This window comes from Pomacea canaliculata, linkage group LG5, assembly GCF_003073045.1.
Source record: "Pomacea canaliculata isolate SZHN2017 linkage group LG5, ASM307304v1, whole genome shotgun sequence".
Taxonomy (NCBI): Eukaryota; Metazoa; Mollusca; class Gastropoda; order Architaenioglossa; family Ampullariidae; genus Pomacea; species Pomacea canaliculata.
Window position 1 is genome coordinate 673,708 of NC_037594.1, and position 18,509 is coordinate 692,216.

An 18,509-nucleotide genomic window follows, 5' to 3' on the forward strand; every position below is an offset into this window, starting at 1 on the left:
TGATCTTCTGTCTACACAAATACACAAATAAGCTCAGTAACCAAATCCACAGAAATTTTAAAGAGAAGAAACATTTTATTGTTGAAGGCCAGAAGCTAAGGTCATCATGTGAGTTCAAGGAGAGGTCGTTAGGTCAGGTTAAGGACAGTAGAAAGCAGCAAGCACGTCTGAGTGTGAAGATGGTGTTGATATTGCTGACGACCTTTTCAGCAGCAGACGAGGATCGTATTCAAACACAAGTCACGTGACAGTCTGGGTGTAGAGGCGACCTTGCGTGACCTGCTTCAAGACCAAACGGTGTTCAGGAGCCTTACTAGTTGCTTGGCAACGATCAGATCGTTTCCGTCACTTCCTTGTGGTCCTGCTGTATCCAACGGTCATGACAGTTCTCTTACCTCAGCTTGTCCTGTTTCTGGTAAAAACATTTGTGTTTTAAATTCGTAACATTATAATTTTGATAGGATGGTGTATGTGAGAATAATGTGCTCAGGTAAAGAAGGAAAGGTGATGATCCTCTGGCTAAGAAGACGACAACAACCAGTCAGCTGTCAGTCAACACACCCTGACTTTAAACACCTGTACACGTGCAGGTAACAGTCTTGTGTCCCAGTTCCCAGTCTGTAACTAAGGGAAACTAAGGTGGGTCTAGGTCTGGATTTCCTCTTTGCTCACAGATTAACGTTTTATTTATTATCTTTTGGCTAAGAGGGTTTGTAATCGGGTTATTTATTTTATAATCGGTCTTATTATAAATGTTTTATTGTATTAAGATATACATTCATGTGTGCTTGATGGTCAGTCCGCACGGCTTTGGCCAGTCTGCGACTGAGGTCAAGCATCTGGCTATGCACTCACACATACAGATAATGATTAGGAATGATAACAGTAACAAGAAGAATTGTAATATTACAAATAAATTTGAAATTAACATTAATCATATGCTGGTTAGAAGAAATAGCTACAAAAATCGGAAATCAAATGACTTTGTAACATTATATTTTATAAATGACAGATACCTATTACATCGTTATGTGATTGATATATATATGTCTCATTATAACGTCCTAAATAGTAAAAAAATGAAGAATTTTTAATGTATATATAGATACAGATGCCAGCATCATGTATAATTAACTTATGTTCCATTATTCAGGGCTTCTGCTAAGGCTAAATTCTTTGCGGTCCCTGGGACCCCTTCTTCAGATTTTTAAGGGGTCTCAGTTCTTCGCCCAAATTTGAATGGGACCCCATTGACGAAAATTGAAGGGGTCCTCCGAACTTTTAATGTGTACTGTACGCAATTTTTTGCGTAAGCAGAAGCCCTGGTTCCATATTTCTGTACTACACATTTATTCTATGCAGCACAACTGCTTCATAATTAATTGTAATATCGTTGTTAATACGTTTTTGCTATTTTCATCTATAATGACACTCACTGCTTTCACATTTCGTTTTGTTTCAGAACCCATGTTTTGAGTCCCAGTGTTCACAGAAAACACATCCTGGACATGGAAAATGAAAGTGGTGAGACAAGGGTGCGTCTCTAGGCTCACTGACACACACACACCAACAAACACAGACACACACACACACACACACACACACACACACACACACACACACACACACACACACACACACACACACACACACACAAAATAAGTTAGGTTTGTACATACACACACACTCACATTACACTTTAGAACTTCTGTCAACGCACAAAGTAACTGTAGCAATTCATCTAAGAAGTTTCATGAAAAAAAATCTTTCATGTAAATAATTCTTTAGAAACTTTGTTGTCATGTCAGTTGTGAAGTTGTCATGTCAGTTTAACTATAATATTGTACAGATAAAAGTTCAACAACATCAGTAAATAATCTAGCTACCGAGTAGACGGGTGTAACTGATCAGATGAACTTACAGAATAAACTTAGCACTTAAGAAACAAACCAAGCTACATCATGACCTCCAGACCCTACATCGGACACCGCTCCCTCCCAACGACAGACCATCAACAACCAAACTAATATCTCACCCTGACAACAAACTTCTCAGTTTCGCAAACAAATCGAATTGAAATTACGAGTTATCTCCTCTAATCATTGTCTTGCTTTATTATTAATTTCCTGTCATTCATCACAGTTTGTATACCTGTACAACTACAATAACAACCATAACAAAACCGTTTGTTACGTCACTACACTGTAAAATCACATGAAGTCCTTCTATTCCCTGATTAAAATGCATTAGCGAATCATTCATATAGATAAATAATATAAAAAAAAAGTTACTGACAATGTCTCATCATCTCCCTGTTGACACAGAACTAATGTCTTACAGATGAATATTTTCTTGGAGTCTCACCGAGTTGTAGCTGCCGTATCCGCCGTGAAAGGTGTTTCCATTGTTGGTACCAATCACACCTTTGTTGTCGCTGTAAACTCCAATGCTTCCCGACACGGTCTTCGTGTTAGTATTGGTGTGTTGATGATGCTGACTATGATGATTGTTCCACCAAGCGTGACATGATGACGTCAGAACCAACAGACCGATAAACAGCATTTTTCCCCTCATGGCGTTCGTCCTTCAGACAAAACAATATTCTAAACATCGTACATGTGAACAGTGAGCAGCACAGTGAACACACAAGACATTGTTAGACACGACTTTCAGTTCAAACTGTCAAACAGAAACAAAGTGTTGTGTGCAAGTCACATGTGATTTGTTGTGTGAAGCACGTGACTGTCACATGCTGACTGCGTGTAGCGTGGTGTGTGTTTGTGTTTGTGTTTGTGTGTTTGTGAGCGTGTGCGCGCTGCTCATGAGAAAATATCAACACGCTGCAGTTAAGTAAATCGCAAATAAACTCTCAAAGCAGTCCGAGCCATCGACCTCAGGCTAAGACAGTCGTAAGGGGGTCCGACTGACTTCTCTTTGCCACTACCCATGACTGTTGTTTGTGTGTACATCAGTTTACAACCAACTTCAAGTACAGACACAAGTCTAACCCCTGATATCATCAATGATTCTGGATACGCCGATTCCTTAGAAATGACCAGACAAGACCTGAGGTTATCCATGGTCTGTGGATACGTCACGGATCAGCCTCTCTCTCAACATCGTCATGCTTGTCAGCGATGACACCGAGAGCGAACACCTTTTACTTATTCCTACAAAAGGTAACTGTGTAAAGACGTAAAGGCACTAAGCCTCCCTAATGATTCATTCAGGTGAATGTTTGAAGGAAAAGCGAGTCAAGTGAGACGGTGTCATGCAATGATAAACATCAACGGCCTCTGTCCTCCCTGATTCAAATTGTAGGTTGCGAATGGATCGTTTACTTAAAATTGTGTCTGAAGAAAGGTCTTGGCCCTCCATAGAACTGACCAAACTTTCCGCCTTTCACGTCAAGCGATCTGAAAAACACTCTAAACCCTCGTCGGCAGACCACATGGACAAGAAATTATTTGGACCAATGGTGGAGCTGACGACTCATTTAGCAAGAAAACTATCGGAGGATGCACACACTCAGAATACTCAACAATTTGAGATCCTACCTTAACGACAGCTGTCACAATTCTGTACAACAGGATGTATAGTGATGTGGATCACTGAATACTGTCCAAAACTTTCAAGTATTTCTGTATCCGTGATTGAAGGCAAAAGTAGTGTCTGTTGTACTGTAGCCTTTTAGGAAACCTGCTGGAGCTTCTGGGATGTTCATTATCTTTACAGAACTTGGTCAAAGCTTTATTAATAATGCTGCTGTACAGTTTGCTAATAATGTTTACAAGTGAAATCCCTCTCGAGTTATTTCTTTACTCTTAACACCTTTATTGTGTAGACGAAAAATCGCTACAGTGGACGAACACTCGGGATATGTACCAGACACTCTATTAAAGAGGAGGTGTACAAATCTCATGAGGATGTTATGTGAAGTTTTTAAAACAGGTCAGAGGGCAAACATCAGGTCCCGTTGTTTTTTGCTTTTTTTAGCCAACGAATAGCTTCAAGTATTCCCGAGTTGGAAATTCCCTCTACTAAGCTAGAGCTCACACTATTTAGACATTTCTCACAGTTCCCATTATTACGATCAAGTAATGAACTATCAACCTCTATGTCAAAGTCCGTGTCACACGATGTTTGTGTTATGTTCAGGACATCTCTAAAGTAATCAGACCATGATATGGGCTACTTCATTGTCATCATTATGAGAGTTCGTTGTCAGAGTTTTCACTTTGTCAACATGTTCTATCATTGAATCATGACATGCGGAGGTCAGGTCATTAGTTATATGCTTATTTTTCTCCTGGTTTTGCTCTTACAAACTTTTAAAGGAAGCTGAGGTCATTTTGTAGGTCAGGCTGTGTTTTTCCACCTAAATATTCTGAACTGTTTGAGTCTGATGTGTTTCGCACGTGCTCAGTCCGTGTGCTTGTGGCTGTGGCTGAACCCGAGGTGCTTGTGCAGTGTCCTTTGACTTCATTTTCATTAGAAAATGTGTCTTTCAGGGGTTGTCAATGGCTGTGAGGTCTTTTAGTACACATTTATATTTATTTCTTTAGAGAACTGACAATATTTTTTAAAGTCCACAAAAAAAAACTTGTAATTATCTTGGTCTTTATTAAAGAAACAATTTAATTACGAGCCCATGAAATATTTGTGTGATTACATCGCTAGAATATCATCAGCAGCACGTGTGTCCATCGTCGCACTAAGTTCTACAGAAGGACGAGTACACACCTCCAAGTTTCAAAGGTTAACGTCCAGCTTACCTGTCTAACTCACCTGTCCGAGAGATCGTCGTCAAAGTCGGGAACGTTGAGCGGTAAGACAACGAAAGGTGATGGTTTGAAGATGACAATAAATACACATGGCGACGGTGCATTCAGTGATGTGATTGGTCAGTCTCCCTGTCAATCTCCATCTGTGAATGTGTGGCTTGTACCCAAAATATTCACAAGACAACAACTGCCACAACTTCTGTTCTACTGGCAGTACTGTGACACATTAACGAGGCAAAGGTCAGCTGACTGAACCTTCCATACATATCTGTGTGGGAATACTAGGATTATAGCTATCTCGTGTGCCACGCACCTTGATGCATGCCTGAGAGCGAGGTTGAGATGATAGTCAGTCGAACACAGATGACTGGGACTGTGGGCTGTGGGTGGGTCTGTCTTCAGCAGCCTTTCATTGTTGTTCTTCTGTCAATGACTCGTACATCCGTAAAGTAGATTGGAAGTCACAGCTGACAGTAACAGGTGACAGTTACAGGTGACAGTAACAACTGACAGTAACAACTGACATAACAGTTGACAGTAACAACTGACAGTAACAGGTGACAGTAACAACTGACAGTAACAGTTGACATAACAACTGACAGTAACAACTGACAGTAACAGTTGACATAACAACTCACAGTAACAACTGACAGTAACAGTTGACAGTAACAGGTGACAGTAACAACTGACAGTAACAGTTGACAGTAACAGGTGACAGTAACAACTGACAGTAACAGCTGACAGTAACAACTGACAGTAACAACTGACAGTAACAACTGACAGTACAATAGGAAAGTAACTGTGGACGCTAGTACAATCTTGAGATGCTGACTGTAGGGTGTGTATAGAGTCCAAGTGATGCTGTCCACACTGTCACTAATTATCTTCCCCTCGTTCACCCTGCGTGGGGTCAGAAACCTATTTACACTGTCATTGTGGGTCAGTGTGTACGTGGGCAAAAGCTGCTTCAACAACGAATGTCACAAGCAGATTTCTTAGGTTCGTATCTCGGCTCTGGCATACTTTTCTGTCGATGTGACACCTGCTTACAGAGGTGACTGCCGGCGTTTTTCTTGGTCATGATGCTGCGTGTTATAAGTTCCCTTTGCTATTATTATTATTGTTGTTATTGTTGTTAATAACAAGCTATGTAAGTATTCACTGTTATCTGTTAATGCAGCTTGTATACTCCTATCCTAAACACGATGAACCACTCACATTTACTTCCCTTTCAACCATGATACTGTTGACTTCTTAGCATTTTACAGTTTAGTACAAAATATTGCCGAGAAGCAAAGAAATCTTAGCTTCCACAACACACACCATATCGTTTCCTTACAAGTGACATCAAAGTAAGTAAAAAACTTTTTGGCAAAAACAAAATGGCGGACACGTGATGTGCAGCAGGTGACCACGCAGTCCTACTACAGTGACCACGCCATGCTGAGGTTGTGGTAGGCAAAGACCAATGGCCTCACTTGTACTAATGTTCTGTGGACTTGTTATTTCTCTCTGTCTCTCTCTGTGTCTGTCTCTATCTCTGTCTCTCATAAGCTTTAAGACAAATCTGTGTCATTTTCTGCTCATGAAATTATTTGCCCGATAACTTAGATGGCGCCTCTGTCTCAACCTTCAAATTTATTTTTTGAAAACGTGTTTGCTTGTAAAGCACTGCTTGTAATTTAACATTGTTTACATTGTTTGTCTGAGTACAATAACAAGTATTTCAGACTGGAAAGGTCAGCTGTTCATCTTGTTTTATTCCTGTAGTCGCGCGGTTATCCAACGGTGGGGCGCGACGTGCTTACAAGGGGGGAGCCAAGGTGGTTATTTTAAAAAGTTTCTGATACATATACCGGTATTAGTGAAATTAGCTTACATTGCTGGTTACGGGGGGCGCGCGGACGTACCTTTGTTCGTCAGGGGGGCGTCACAAGTAAAAGGTTGAGAACTGCTGCTGTAGTCAGTGATTGAAAATGTGTGCAGCTAATAAACTGATAACACACACTTGATAACAACTAGTTATTGTTACTACACTCGATATGTGCTCTTTGGTGTTTAGTGGTATTTGATATGGATATCTTATCACGAAGGCTTGAGATATTGTGTCACGTGAAGTGATATTGTGTCGTGTACATTGATACTGTGTCACGTGATGTGATATTTAGCGGATGACGTGTCGTGATGTTGTGTCAAGTGACGTGCTAGTGTGTCATGTACTGTGATTTGATACTGTGTCACGTACTGTGACATGTCATACACTCTGTGAAACAGTTTGCAGATCTTGTTGTCTGGCACAACTGACAAACACTCTACACAGGTGTGTTCTGTAACCATATTTGACACTTTACCTGATCTTCTGTCTCCACACATAAGCTCAGTAACCAAATCCACAGAAATTTTAAAGACAAGAAACATTTTATTGCTGAAGGCCAGAAGCTAAGGTCATCATGTGAGTTCAAGGAGAGGACCTTAGGTCAGGTTAAGGACAGTAGAAAGCAGCAAACACGTCTGAGTGTGAAGATGGTGTTGATATTGGTGACGACATTTTCAGCAGCAGACGAGGATCGTATTCAAACACAAGTCACGTGACAGTCTGGGTGTAGAGGCGACCTTGCGTGACCTGCTTCAAGACCAAGTGGTGTTCAGGAGCCTCACTAGTTGCTTGCCAACGATCAGATCGTCTCCGTCACTTCCTTGTGGTCCTGCTGTATCCAAACAGTTCTCTTACATCAGCTTGTCCTGTTTCTGGTAAAAACATTTGTGTTTTAAATTCGTAACATTATAATTTTGATAGGATGGTGTATGTGAGAATAATGTGCTCAGGTAAAGAAGGAAAGGTGATGATCCTCTGGCTAAGAAGACGACAACAACCAGTCAGCTGTCAGTCAACTCACCCTGACTTCAAACACCTGTACAGGTGCAGGTAAGAGAAGTTTAGGTTATGAGCAATACGCATGAGCCACAAAACGATAGTAAGAAAGAACCACAAGAGTTCAGTTTCTTTTTCCATCAAGAGAAAAGTAACAAATAAATATATATAATGGGGTTATCAATTTTCACCTTCACTCGTTCAAGATGTATACAAGATGTGTGTGTGTGTGTGTGTGTGAAGTTAATACACAACAGCCTACTAACTCTTTACATTTTATAACAAGAAATAAAGTGCAATGTTTTGTCTCAACAGTAACAACCGGGTGGGTCTTGTATACCAGTTCCAAGGCTGTAACTAAGGGAAACTAACGTGTGTCTAGGTCTGGATTTCCTCTTTGCTCACAGATTAACGTTTTATTTATTATTTGTGTGTATGTGTACAATTGTATCTCCGGTATAATGATCAGCACCAAGCTTTGGTAACCAACTGATTTGTGGTTTTGACAGTGGCACTGACAGACTAAGGCGATGGATTCTCTCCGTAGCAACTGTCGCTGACGGTGTGTCTTGGCCTGTTATCGCCATTTATCTGGATGGAATGTCGTTACAGGTGTTGAGGGCAGGTAACCCTGTGGTTGCTGCTAGTTGCTGGCGGGACCTGGTGACGTATCGCGAGAGAAGGATGTTGGGCAGTGAGTGGCTGGGGTTCAAGCTGCTCATTGCTTCGGCGACATGAGCATCGCGGAAAGGTTAGCCGTACGAGAGGTATTTGAGGGCAGAGGATACGAGGGAGACGTCATAGTTGTAGTGACGTAGCAAGAAAAGAGGGACGTCATATTTGTAGTGACGTAGCAAGAACAGACGTCATAGTTGTAGTGACGTAGCAAGAAAAGAGGGACGTCATATTTGTAGTGACGTAGCAAGAACAGACGTCATAGTTGTAGTGACGTAGCAAGAACAGACGTCATAGTTGTAGTGACGTAACTAGAAGAGAGAGACAAGTGTGACGTGAAGAGGTTAAAGTCAAGCTGTGGAGAGCAAAGGTCACTATGTTCCTGTTGCTTTGTTTTGAATGCACGGGAGGAAGTTTACTCCTGAGGACCCTCACATCGCCACAACTCCATCACACACAGAAGACTGCTTCCTTCAGCGTGTAACACATGCTGAGTGACGAAACCTTCCCACTAGTAACAAACGTCCAAGCAGACGTCAATGGTGATGTCACCTCGCTTCTGACACAGGACTGGTACACCTTGTGACGTGTCGGCCATTGTCACCAGACGCGACCTCAGTGAGTGGTGCTCACGGCAAGCAAGGCGGAGTTGGGCGAGCTACTGACTGAGTGATTGAAGGGAGGCAGCTTGTTGTTTATTTGTTTGTTTGTTTGCTTGTTTCCGCGACAGCCAAGGATGTCAGACAGCACGAGTGTCATGGACGTACCGGAGTATGTGTACCCGCGGACCTTGTTTTGTGTTTGCTGCCTGCCGACAACAGGTCACAGAGTTACATTGATGTACATTGGCTAAACTTTTATTGTAGTCGCCGAGTGTTGAACTTTGTGAACTGAAGTACTGCTATTGTGACGGCGCCTGAACTGCACGGAGGAGAGCTGGAATGAACTACATGTAGTAGATAAGTGCTAGTAGACAACACACAAGACCCTGTGTCCGTCAACAATGTTTGTGTCGTAGCTCAGAGGGTTCGTAGTCGGGAAAGTCTTGCTATGGATGTTTTTATTGTCTTGGGATGAATGTGTATGTATGTGTGCTTGACGGTCAGTCCGCACGGCTTTGGCCAGTCAGTGACTGAGGTCAAACATCTGGCTATGCACTCACACATACAGATAATCATTGGCAATGATAACATTAACAAGAAGAATTGTAATATTAAAATTAAATTTTAAATAAACATTAATTATTTTTTGAATAGAGCAAATAGCTGCATAAATCAAAAACTAAATGAATTTTCAACATTTACATATATATGTAAGACAGATACTTATTACATCTTTATGTGATTGATGATATATGTGTCTAATGATAACGTCCTAAATACAAGAAAAATGAATTTTTATTGTGTGTAATATATAGATAAAGACAGGTATGGGTGCCAGCACCAAGTATCATTAACTTATGTTCCATATTTCTGTACTACACATTGATTCTATGCAACACAACTGCTTCATAATGAATTGTGATATCGTTATTAATACTTGTTTGCTATTTTCATCTATAATGACACTCACTGCTTCCACATTGCGCTTTCTTCCTGGACCCCCGGTTTGAGTCCCAGTGTTCACGGAAATCGCCCCCTGGCCATGGAAAATGAAAGTGGTGAGACAAGGGTGCTTCTCAAGGCTCACTGACACACACACCCACACACTCACACATACACACACTAAAAAACAAACAAGTTGTCTTCTAATTGCATGATATAGACAATGTGTAATCACATAATAATATATGCAAATTTGTAAAGCGCATACTTACACCTAAGGAGCATGCTCTTAGCGCCTAAAAACAATAACGAGGCATGAACAGCATCCAAAGGACGGGAAAACAAACAAAAAACACATGAAAGAATAAGCAACAGTCTTAAAGACAAGTAAAAACAAGTACAGACAGATACTTCAAGCAAAACACATCAATGTGATTACCATGGGCATGTCAACATTATAGTGTGTTATTACATAAACCTTTACTACAGTAGAGATGTTCAGTGTCATAAGCGACTGTTTTCAGACTGACATTTGACTAGAAATCTGTTTGTTCGTCTTTCTTAAGCATTAGTAATGGTTGGTGTGACTCGCTTGTCTTCATTTCTTTGTCTTTGAGAAGATACGGGGCTAAAAGTGCTCCTGCGCTTATTCATTCTTTTTTTTTTTCCTTGTGTGGTGTAAACAACGTGTTTAGTGAGCTGTAATATAAACTAGTCAGAAAGAAGTTAGGTTTGTAAATACACAAATTATAAATTATAAATACTCACAATATACTTTAGAACGACTGTCAACCCACAAAGTAACTATGGCAATTCATCTTAGAATTTTACATGAAAAAAAAACATCTTTCATGTAAATAATTCTTAGGAAAAATATTAACATTTGTCATGCTAGTTTAACTATAACAGATAACTAATAAAAGATCATTCACATAAGTAAATAATCTAGCTAACGAGTAGACGGGTGTAACTGATCAGATGAACTTACAGAATAAACTTACAACTTAAGAAACAAACCAAGCTACATCATGACCACCAGGCTCCTACATCGGACACCGCTCCCTCCCAACGACAGACCATCAAGAACCAAACTAATATCTCACCCTGACAACAAACTTCTCAGTTTCGCAAACAAATCGAATTGAAATTACGAGTTATCTCCTCTAATCATTGTCTCGCTTTATTATTAATTTCCGGTCATTCCTAACAGTTTGTATACCTGTACAACTACAATAACAACCATAACAAAACCGTTTGTTACGTCACTACACTGTAAAATCATATGAAGTCCTTCTAGTTCCCTGATTATAATGCATTAGCGAATCATTCATACAGAAAAATAAAATGAAAAGAAGAGAGTTACTGACAATGAATCATCATCTCCCTGTTGACACAGAACTAATGTTTTACACATGAATATTTTCTAAGAGACTCACCCCACCGTTGAAGTTATTGTTATTGTTGGAACGAAGCACGCCATTATTGCCGCTGTCGGCTCCACCGTTTGTCGACACGGTCTCCGTGTTAGTACTGGTGTGATGATGATGCTGACTATGATGATTGTTCCACCAAGCGTGACATGATGACGTCAGAACCAACAGACCGATAAACAGCATTTTTCCCCTCATGGCGTTAGTCCTTCAGACAAAACAATATTCTAAACATCGTACATGTGAACAGTGAGCAGCACAGTGAACACATAAGACATTGTTAGACAGAACTTTCAGTTCAAACTGTCAAACAGAAACAAAGTGTTGTGTGCAAGTCACATGTGATTTGTTGTGTGAAGCACGTGACTGTCACATGCTGTGTGGATACGTCACGGATCAGCCTCTCTCTCAACATCGTCATGCTTGTCAGCGATGATATTGAGAGATATCGCATTTTATTTATTCTAACTAACGGTAACTGTGTAAAGACGTAAAGGCACTAAGCCTCCCTAATGATTCATTCAGGTGAATGTTTGAAGGAAAAGCGAGTCAAGTGAGACGGTGTCATGCAATGATAAACATCAACGGCCTCTGTCATCCCTGATTCAAATTGTAGGTTGCGAATGGATCGTTTACTTACAATTGTGTCAGAAGCAAGGTCTTGGCCCTCAATAGAAATGATCAAACTTCCGGCCTTTAACAAACGCAAGCAAACTCTCTAAACCCTCGTCGGCAGACCACATGGACAAGAAATTATTTGGACCAATGGTGGAGCTGACGACTCATTTAACAAGGAAACCATCGGAGGATGCACACACTCAGAATACTCAATTATTTGAGATCCAACCTTAACGACAGCTGTCACAATTCTGCACGACAGGTATGTATAGTGATGTGGATCACTGAATACTGTCCGATACTTTCAAAAAATCAACGAAAAGAGTGTAAAATCGTCCACCTTGTTTGGGCAAGTATTCCTATATCCGTGATTGAAGACAAAAGTAGTGTCTGTTGTACTGTAACCTTTAAGGAAACCTGCTGGAGCTTCTGGGATGTTCATTTTCTTTACACAACTTGGTCAAAGCTTTATTAATAATGCTGCTGTACAGTTTGCTAATAATGTTTACAAGTGAAATCCCTCTCGAGTTATTTCTTTACCCTTAACACTTTTATTCTGTAGAAGAAAAATCGCTACAGTGGACCAACACTTCCAAACACTCTATTAGGATAGGTTGTAGTAATCTCGAGAGCATGTGATGTGCAATCTTAAAAAACAGGTCAGAGGGCAAACATCAGGTCCCGTTGTTTTTTGCTTTTTTTAGCCAACGAATAGCTTCAAGTATTCCCGAGTGGGAAATTCCCTCTACTAAGCTAGAGTTGACACTAAAATGTCGACATTTCTCACAATTCCCATTATTACAATCAAGTAATGAACTATCAACCTCTATGTCAAAGTCCGTGTCACACGATGTTTGTGTTATGTTTAGAACATCTCTAAAGCAATCAGACCATGATATGGGCTACTTCATTGTCATCATTATGAGAGTTCGTTGTAAGAGTTTTCACTTTCTTTAGAGAAAATTAGAATATTTTTAAAGTTGACCGAAAAAGAAACTAATCTCGTTTATTTTAGTACTGCTTTATAACTCGATGAATCAAGTGATTAATACTCCAGGAAACAGATAGTTGTCATACTTATTCTCTTTTTCTTTACTGACTAGCACAGTTATCATTTCTTTGTACTTTGCTGATATTATTTCCTGAGATAAGCTTTATTCTAGCTACAAGTTGCGATGTGTCATTACTAATCACTGTAATCAAGGAGCATTGCTGTAATTATTTGTTTATTATCACAGCGAATTGTTAATAAACTAGATTTTAATTTTGAGAAATTTTCTGCCTTGTATTCTGCGCTGCATGAGTCTTGTTCATCTGACACAAATTGTAATTATCTTGGTATTCATTAAAGAAACAATTTGATTACAAACCCATGAAATATTTGTATGATTACATCGCTAGAATATCATCAGCAGCACGTGTGTCCATCGTCCTTCTAAGTTCTACAGAAGGACGAGTACACACCTCCAAGTTTCAAAGGTTAACGTCCAGCTTACCTGTCTAACTCACCTGTCCGAGAGATCGTCCGGAACGTTGAGCGGTAAGACAATGAAAGGTGATGGGTTCAAGATGACAATAAATAGACATGGCGACGGAGCATTCAGTGATGCGATTGGTCAGTCTCCCTGTCAATCTCCATCTGTGAATGTGTGGCTTGTACTCAAAATATTCACAAGACACAGAACTGCCACAACTTCTGTCTCTACTGGCAGTACTGTGACACATTAACAGGGCAAAGATCAGCTGACTGAACCTTCCATACATATCTGTGTGAGGAATACTAGGATTATAGCTATCTCGTGTGACACGCACCTTGATGCATCCTGAGAGCGAGGTTGAGATGATAGTCAGTCGACAGATGACTGGGACTGTGGCTGTGGGTGGGTCTGTCTTCAGCAGACCTTTCATTGTTGTCTCTTCTGTCAATGACTCGTACATCCGCAAAGTAGATTGGAAGTCACAGTTGATAGCAACAGGTGACAGTAACAACTGACAGTAACAGGTGACAGCAACAGGTGACAGCAACAGTTGACATTAGTAAACTAAGATTTTGATAGTCGGGTGTGTATAGTCCCAGTGATAATGTCGTACTTTAATGTTACTGTATCTTTAGACACTACCCAGCCCCCTTGCATGTCACAAACGTTTGTTTGTTTGTCATGTTACTTTAAACATGTGTGTCGCGCTAGAGAAGTCTGACGAGCTGTGTCAAGGGTTCCATGACGGATGAGATCCTATGGCTAATGTTCGGCGAAGCTGTGACACAGACAGGACATTTGTATTAGTTATTAATTTGCTGCAGTCTCCAGGTTGTTTTCTGAGTTTCTTTTGAGTATCTATTCAAAACTAGGCTTCATTGACAAAAATTCTTGGAGGTCATCTATTAATGTGCTATTGCAATATTAAAGTCTCAGGTTATTCTAAAACTGGGGGAAAGCCTGCTTCCTGTAGTTTTCTAATTATTATGGTCCTTAGCCTCTTAGATATTTCCTGAAGGTCAGTGCAACTCGGGCCTGTAGACAGTTATCTGCTCCTTCACATCTTGCAGTTTTAAATATTAGATGTCTGAGTGACGAGAGAAGCTTTAGACGAGTGAAGGAGAGATTAGGGCCTACTGTATACACGACAGGACCTAGATACAGTAAACCACTTACACTTACTGCCCTACTGTGTGTGGGTCATGGGACTGCTTCATCTTTTCGTCTTTCTCGAAGTTTCCGGCAGCTAAGTAAGGCCCAAGCTTCTACATCTCTACAAATCGTATCACCATATTCCACGCAAATATTACAAACCTTTTCATTTTATCTTCGATTTTATTTGACAGTTTATACAATAAAGTGTTAACTCTTCCCATTACGAGGGATGTTAGTGCTATTGGCAGTAAATCATTAGGTTGACTAGGATTAGACTTGGGGAGTCAGTTGGAGGACTGCTGGAAAGTGCCCTGAGTGGAGAGAGAGAGAGCTGAAAGAGATGTTGAAATGTTGAACCACTCCACCCAAGTGAACCGTACAGCAATGCCAGACACCACAGCAGATCCCATCAGGCCCCTGCTCCTTGTTAACCTTTAACCCACTTGAGCAAGTCCGTGACAAACTTGAGAAATTACTCTGTCATCGTGGGAGACAAACCAGTAAGTTCCCTAGTTTTGTCAGAAAAATCTGTATTCTCAAAACGTTCCTTGAAATTATTTCGAACATTTTACAAGTCCCGATCGCCCACACAATTAACTGATTTTTCAAGTTCAGTCCACCGTGTGCTGAACAGATGCCACAGACCTACTCCCTGGCGGGCAAACACAGGTCGCCGCCACTGTGGGGCAACTCTGTCTGGTCCTTGTGCTCTTTGCTATCTGCACACTTACACCTGTACACCTCGCTCACACTGGCATTCAATGAAAACCATCCAAACTAAACATCAAATTCTGTATTTACAAATTTGAAAATCAGAATATACTGGTCATGATGGACCATTTCACGAAGTTCGTGCAGGCAGTAGTGACTCAAGACCAAACAGCACCAACAGCCAGGGCCCGGTGGGCCGAGCTTGTCAGGACTTATGGATTCCCAGGCAGAACTGTGTCTGTGGAAGGCCGGGACTTGGAGTCAAAGCTCATCCAACAACTGTGCAGTCTGGTCGCAATCCACAAATGCAGGACCACGCCCATCACCCTTGTGGAAACCCTGTGGAAAGGTGGAGCAGAACACTGATTGGTATGGTGTGAGCTTTTTAAATGTTCCCTTTAGCTTTAAGTGATATACAACAGTTCTATGCTTGTCATGCTGTCAAAATGAGCAGTCTGCTGTGTCTATTAACTACGACCAATAAAATTTATCTAATTTTATATTAAAAACAGCTTTGATTAGACTCTTAATTAACTTGTTGATTTCAGTAACTTGATGCCATTATTTTCCCGGAAGTCCCCATGGGTTTATTGAAGAGACGGGGTCTGGTTTGCACCTACATTCATTCAACCATTGATTCCTCATCAGTGAAATAGGGTTCAGCATGTCTTAGACATACCCAATCCAGTGAGTTAGTTTATTTGCATTTCTACTGTTCATTTTTACACATTACATAAGAATTTTTTAACAGCTTCAGCTCATCTCGTGCACGGAGAACTTTAAAACGGTTTTTTCTTCAGAGCTGGCTCACAAACGCAATTTCAGTGGAACCAAAGTGAAACAAGTTTCCAGTCACTTCAGCTGAGAAGTATATTCTTTGTGTGTAGTTCTTGTTTGGGTTTGATTTCTATGAGGTGTTCGTCAATCTGTACTTAAGAAGGCAAAGTTTTCGAGAAATTAAAAAAGTATCATTTTCTCTACATTTACAAATGTATTACTGTGTACAACAGTATTAGGTCTACCTTACAATGTCCTGGTGTGCACAGCCGCAGACCTCAAAGTGTTTGCAGTGACATCGGAAGCAGAAGTGGATGGCATTGGCTGTCAATGGTTTGGGGATGCAACAGACTGAGGAAAGATTCGAAGAGCGATGCCATTGTTTACTTTTATGTTGTAAATAATTATTTTAAAAACAATTTTAATGCTGTAAATAATTAATGGCTGTAATTCTTATGTCAATAATTAGATTAATGATTTTTGTTCATAGTTTGTTCATAAACAACTTATGCTGTAAATAGTTTTAACTGTTTAAACTTATAGTTTTTGCAGTAAATAATAAAATTGTTTAATTGTATCCTTTGCCTTCTAGTTGCACGTAGCTGAAGGTGAGGAAACGAAGAGATTTTGAAAAGCTGTTAAATGTTTTCTTCATGGTGTGCCAGCCTGTGTAGTAGTGGTGGTGCAGGAGTGTGAGATTGAGGGGAGAATGCAAGCTGAGTGTTTGAAGGGTTTGATGCCGACTACAGACGGGGCTTTCACGGGGAAACAGTGGTTACAAGTGAGAATTACTACCTGGCTCCCTTCAGGGCATAGCTTCCAAAATCCGTCGTGTTACCAAAAGGGTCTTAAGGGACCCATGATTTGCTGCAGGCTGGGATAGCTCCAACTTTCTGTTATTGGGTAAAACTTGTTGTATTTCTGTATTCAATGACGAAACTTTAAATGTTCAAAAATAAATGATAATGAAACAACTGCGATCCAGCAAAAGTCGCTTGTGTATCCGCATGTGAATAAAGCGGAAGTCGAGGCTGAGCTTGAAACAACCGACTGACATTAAAACATCGATGTTTATCGTTAACCACGACAATCTACACCTCAGCGACTGTACAATGTCACCTTTATTGAAGCACATCACACGCTCATCAGCATAACAGACTCTTACCTGTGAACCCAAAGCAAGACGATGTGTGTGTTTGTTTGTATGGGCAAAGCCATATATGGGTTGGAGATTAAGTCACATGATCAAGTGGCCAATCAGAAGGCTCGGGTAATGTCCCTGTAAAATATTGTTCTGGAAAAAATAAATTAGCAGAGGGGCGACCGATAGACGAGGAGTCAGGGATAAGACAGCAGACAGTAAAGGTGTGGAGCAGAATGAGCAGACCATAAGCCTGATATGTGTGTATAAATAAACATTAAACATATGTATGTACGTTTAATCTGAGCTGAGCATTGAGCGAGACAGAGAAAATATATAATGCTATCAGCTTGGCTTCTCAATGGCAGGCTGTAGGTCACCTTATTCTTCATTAGTTTTGTTTTCATTTATTGCATCATGTAACAGACATGCGCACAGCTGCAATTCATCTTCACTTGGGGAGACCATGACCACACAGAGGGGAGGGGGAGGTCACTGCCGTCACTGGGGGGAGGGGGGGGGCAAAGAAAGGTCGTGACGAGGCCGTAGGAAAAGGGAGGGGGGAGATAGACTAAGTTGTGTATATCATACCAAGACATCAGGAGTTTTAGGTTATCATGAAGTCATTGATATAGAGAGAGTCAGTATTTAGTCTAGTTAACAAGTTGCTTATATGTTGCCAGTGTTTAGCAAATTTTCCTTCATTAATTTCTAACTGAGCATTACATTTTTCAATTTTTTATCTGTGTTTCAATATTTGTATAAAATGTTCTAACAGGGGGATGACTTTTTTAAATCTAAAAGAAACTATGTATGTTTTTGCGAGCAGTAAAATTAAATCAAGTACAACATCTGTCTCAAAGTTATTACTACATCCAAACAGAACCAAATGTTCACTGATAGTTATCTTAGGAGCATTTGTACATTTGTCTGATATACAAGTTTGTAAGTTTCTCCAAAAATCATTAGCATATTTACAATTCCAAACTATATGCTGAATATTTTCCTTTTCATCTCTGCAAAGGCCACAGACCTCATCATCTTCTAGTCCCATGTGGAATAATATTACTTGTCCCCAGATGTTTATGCAGCACTCTGATTTAAAGCCATTTTAATTTAATATCTTTTATATTAGCCATTGCTTTAATCACATGTCAATCAACATTGCTGTTAATACTTTCATGAAATTTAAACAACAGTTTGGCACACATGTGTAAGACATCTTTTTGTCATAATATAGTCTTGCTCCTTTCTGTATCAAACGAATCATTGTTCGTTGTTTGTGTCATATGTAGAAGAAGGTAAATCTGTTTTATTCATTCTA

At 40.2% G+C, this 18,509-nt stretch overlaps 1 protein-coding gene and 2 long non-coding RNA genes across 5 annotated transcripts; all 3 read right to left on the bottom strand.

Annotated features, from left to right (window-relative positions):
• Nucleotides 1-51: 51 nt before the first annotated feature.
• Nucleotides 52-4,933, bottom strand: LOC112565279. Of its 2 annotated transcripts, none has more exons than XR_003099381.1 (4): nucleotides 4,789-4,933; nucleotides 2,365-2,584; nucleotides 1,437-1,502; nucleotides 52-412 (listed from the first exon to the last, which is right to left on the bottom strand). XR_003099381.1 is itself a non-coding variant. In XM_025240646.1 (4 exons), exons 1-4 carry the CDS (start codon nucleotides 4,886-4,888, stop codon nucleotides 392-394), a joined length of 420 nt encoding a protein of 139 aa, XP_025096431.1. In that variant the 5' UTR covers nucleotides 4,889-4,922; the 3' UTR covers nucleotides 52-391. The 2 variants fall into 2 exon arrangements, 1 of the variants encoding a protein (XP_025096431.1); XM_025240646.1 differs by having other exon boundaries at nucleotides 4,776-4,922.
• Nucleotides 4,934-7,183: 2,250 nt separating this feature from the next.
• On the bottom strand, nucleotides 7,184-13,582 carry LOC112565180. 2 transcript variants are annotated; one of them, XR_003099364.1, is made up of 4 exons: nucleotides 13,433-13,582; nucleotides 11,312-11,513; nucleotides 9,904-9,969; nucleotides 7,184-7,532 (listed from the first exon to the last, which is right to left on the bottom strand). It is a non-coding gene; the product is annotated as an uncharacterized LOC112565180 (long non-coding RNA). The 2 variants fall into 2 exon arrangements; XR_003099363.1 differs by having other exon boundaries at nucleotides 13,420-13,569.
• A 2,012-nt stretch (nucleotides 13,583-15,594) lies between these two features.
• Nucleotides 15,595-17,246, bottom strand: LOC112563598. The gene is made up of 3 exons (XR_003099077.1): nucleotides 17,210-17,246; nucleotides 16,295-16,395; nucleotides 15,595-15,606 (listed from the first exon to the last, which is right to left on the bottom strand). It is a non-coding gene; the product is annotated as an uncharacterized LOC112563598 (long non-coding RNA).
• Between the last annotated feature and the right edge of the window lie 1,263 nt (nucleotides 17,247-18,509).

Coding starts and splice junctions, on each gene's coding strand:
- LOC112565279 (XM_025240646.1), bottom strand. CDS start 4,888: ATGCACCGTCGCCATGTGTATTTATTGTCATCTTCAAACCATCACCTT. Junction 2,585..4,775: donor CGGACAGGTGAGTTAGACAG/GTAAGCTGGACG, acceptor TTTTGTCTGAAG/GACGAACGCCATGAGGGGAA. Junction 1,503..2,364: donor GATACGGCAGCTACAACTCG/GTGAGACTCCAA, acceptor TTCCATGTCCAG/GATGTGTTTTCTGTGAACAC.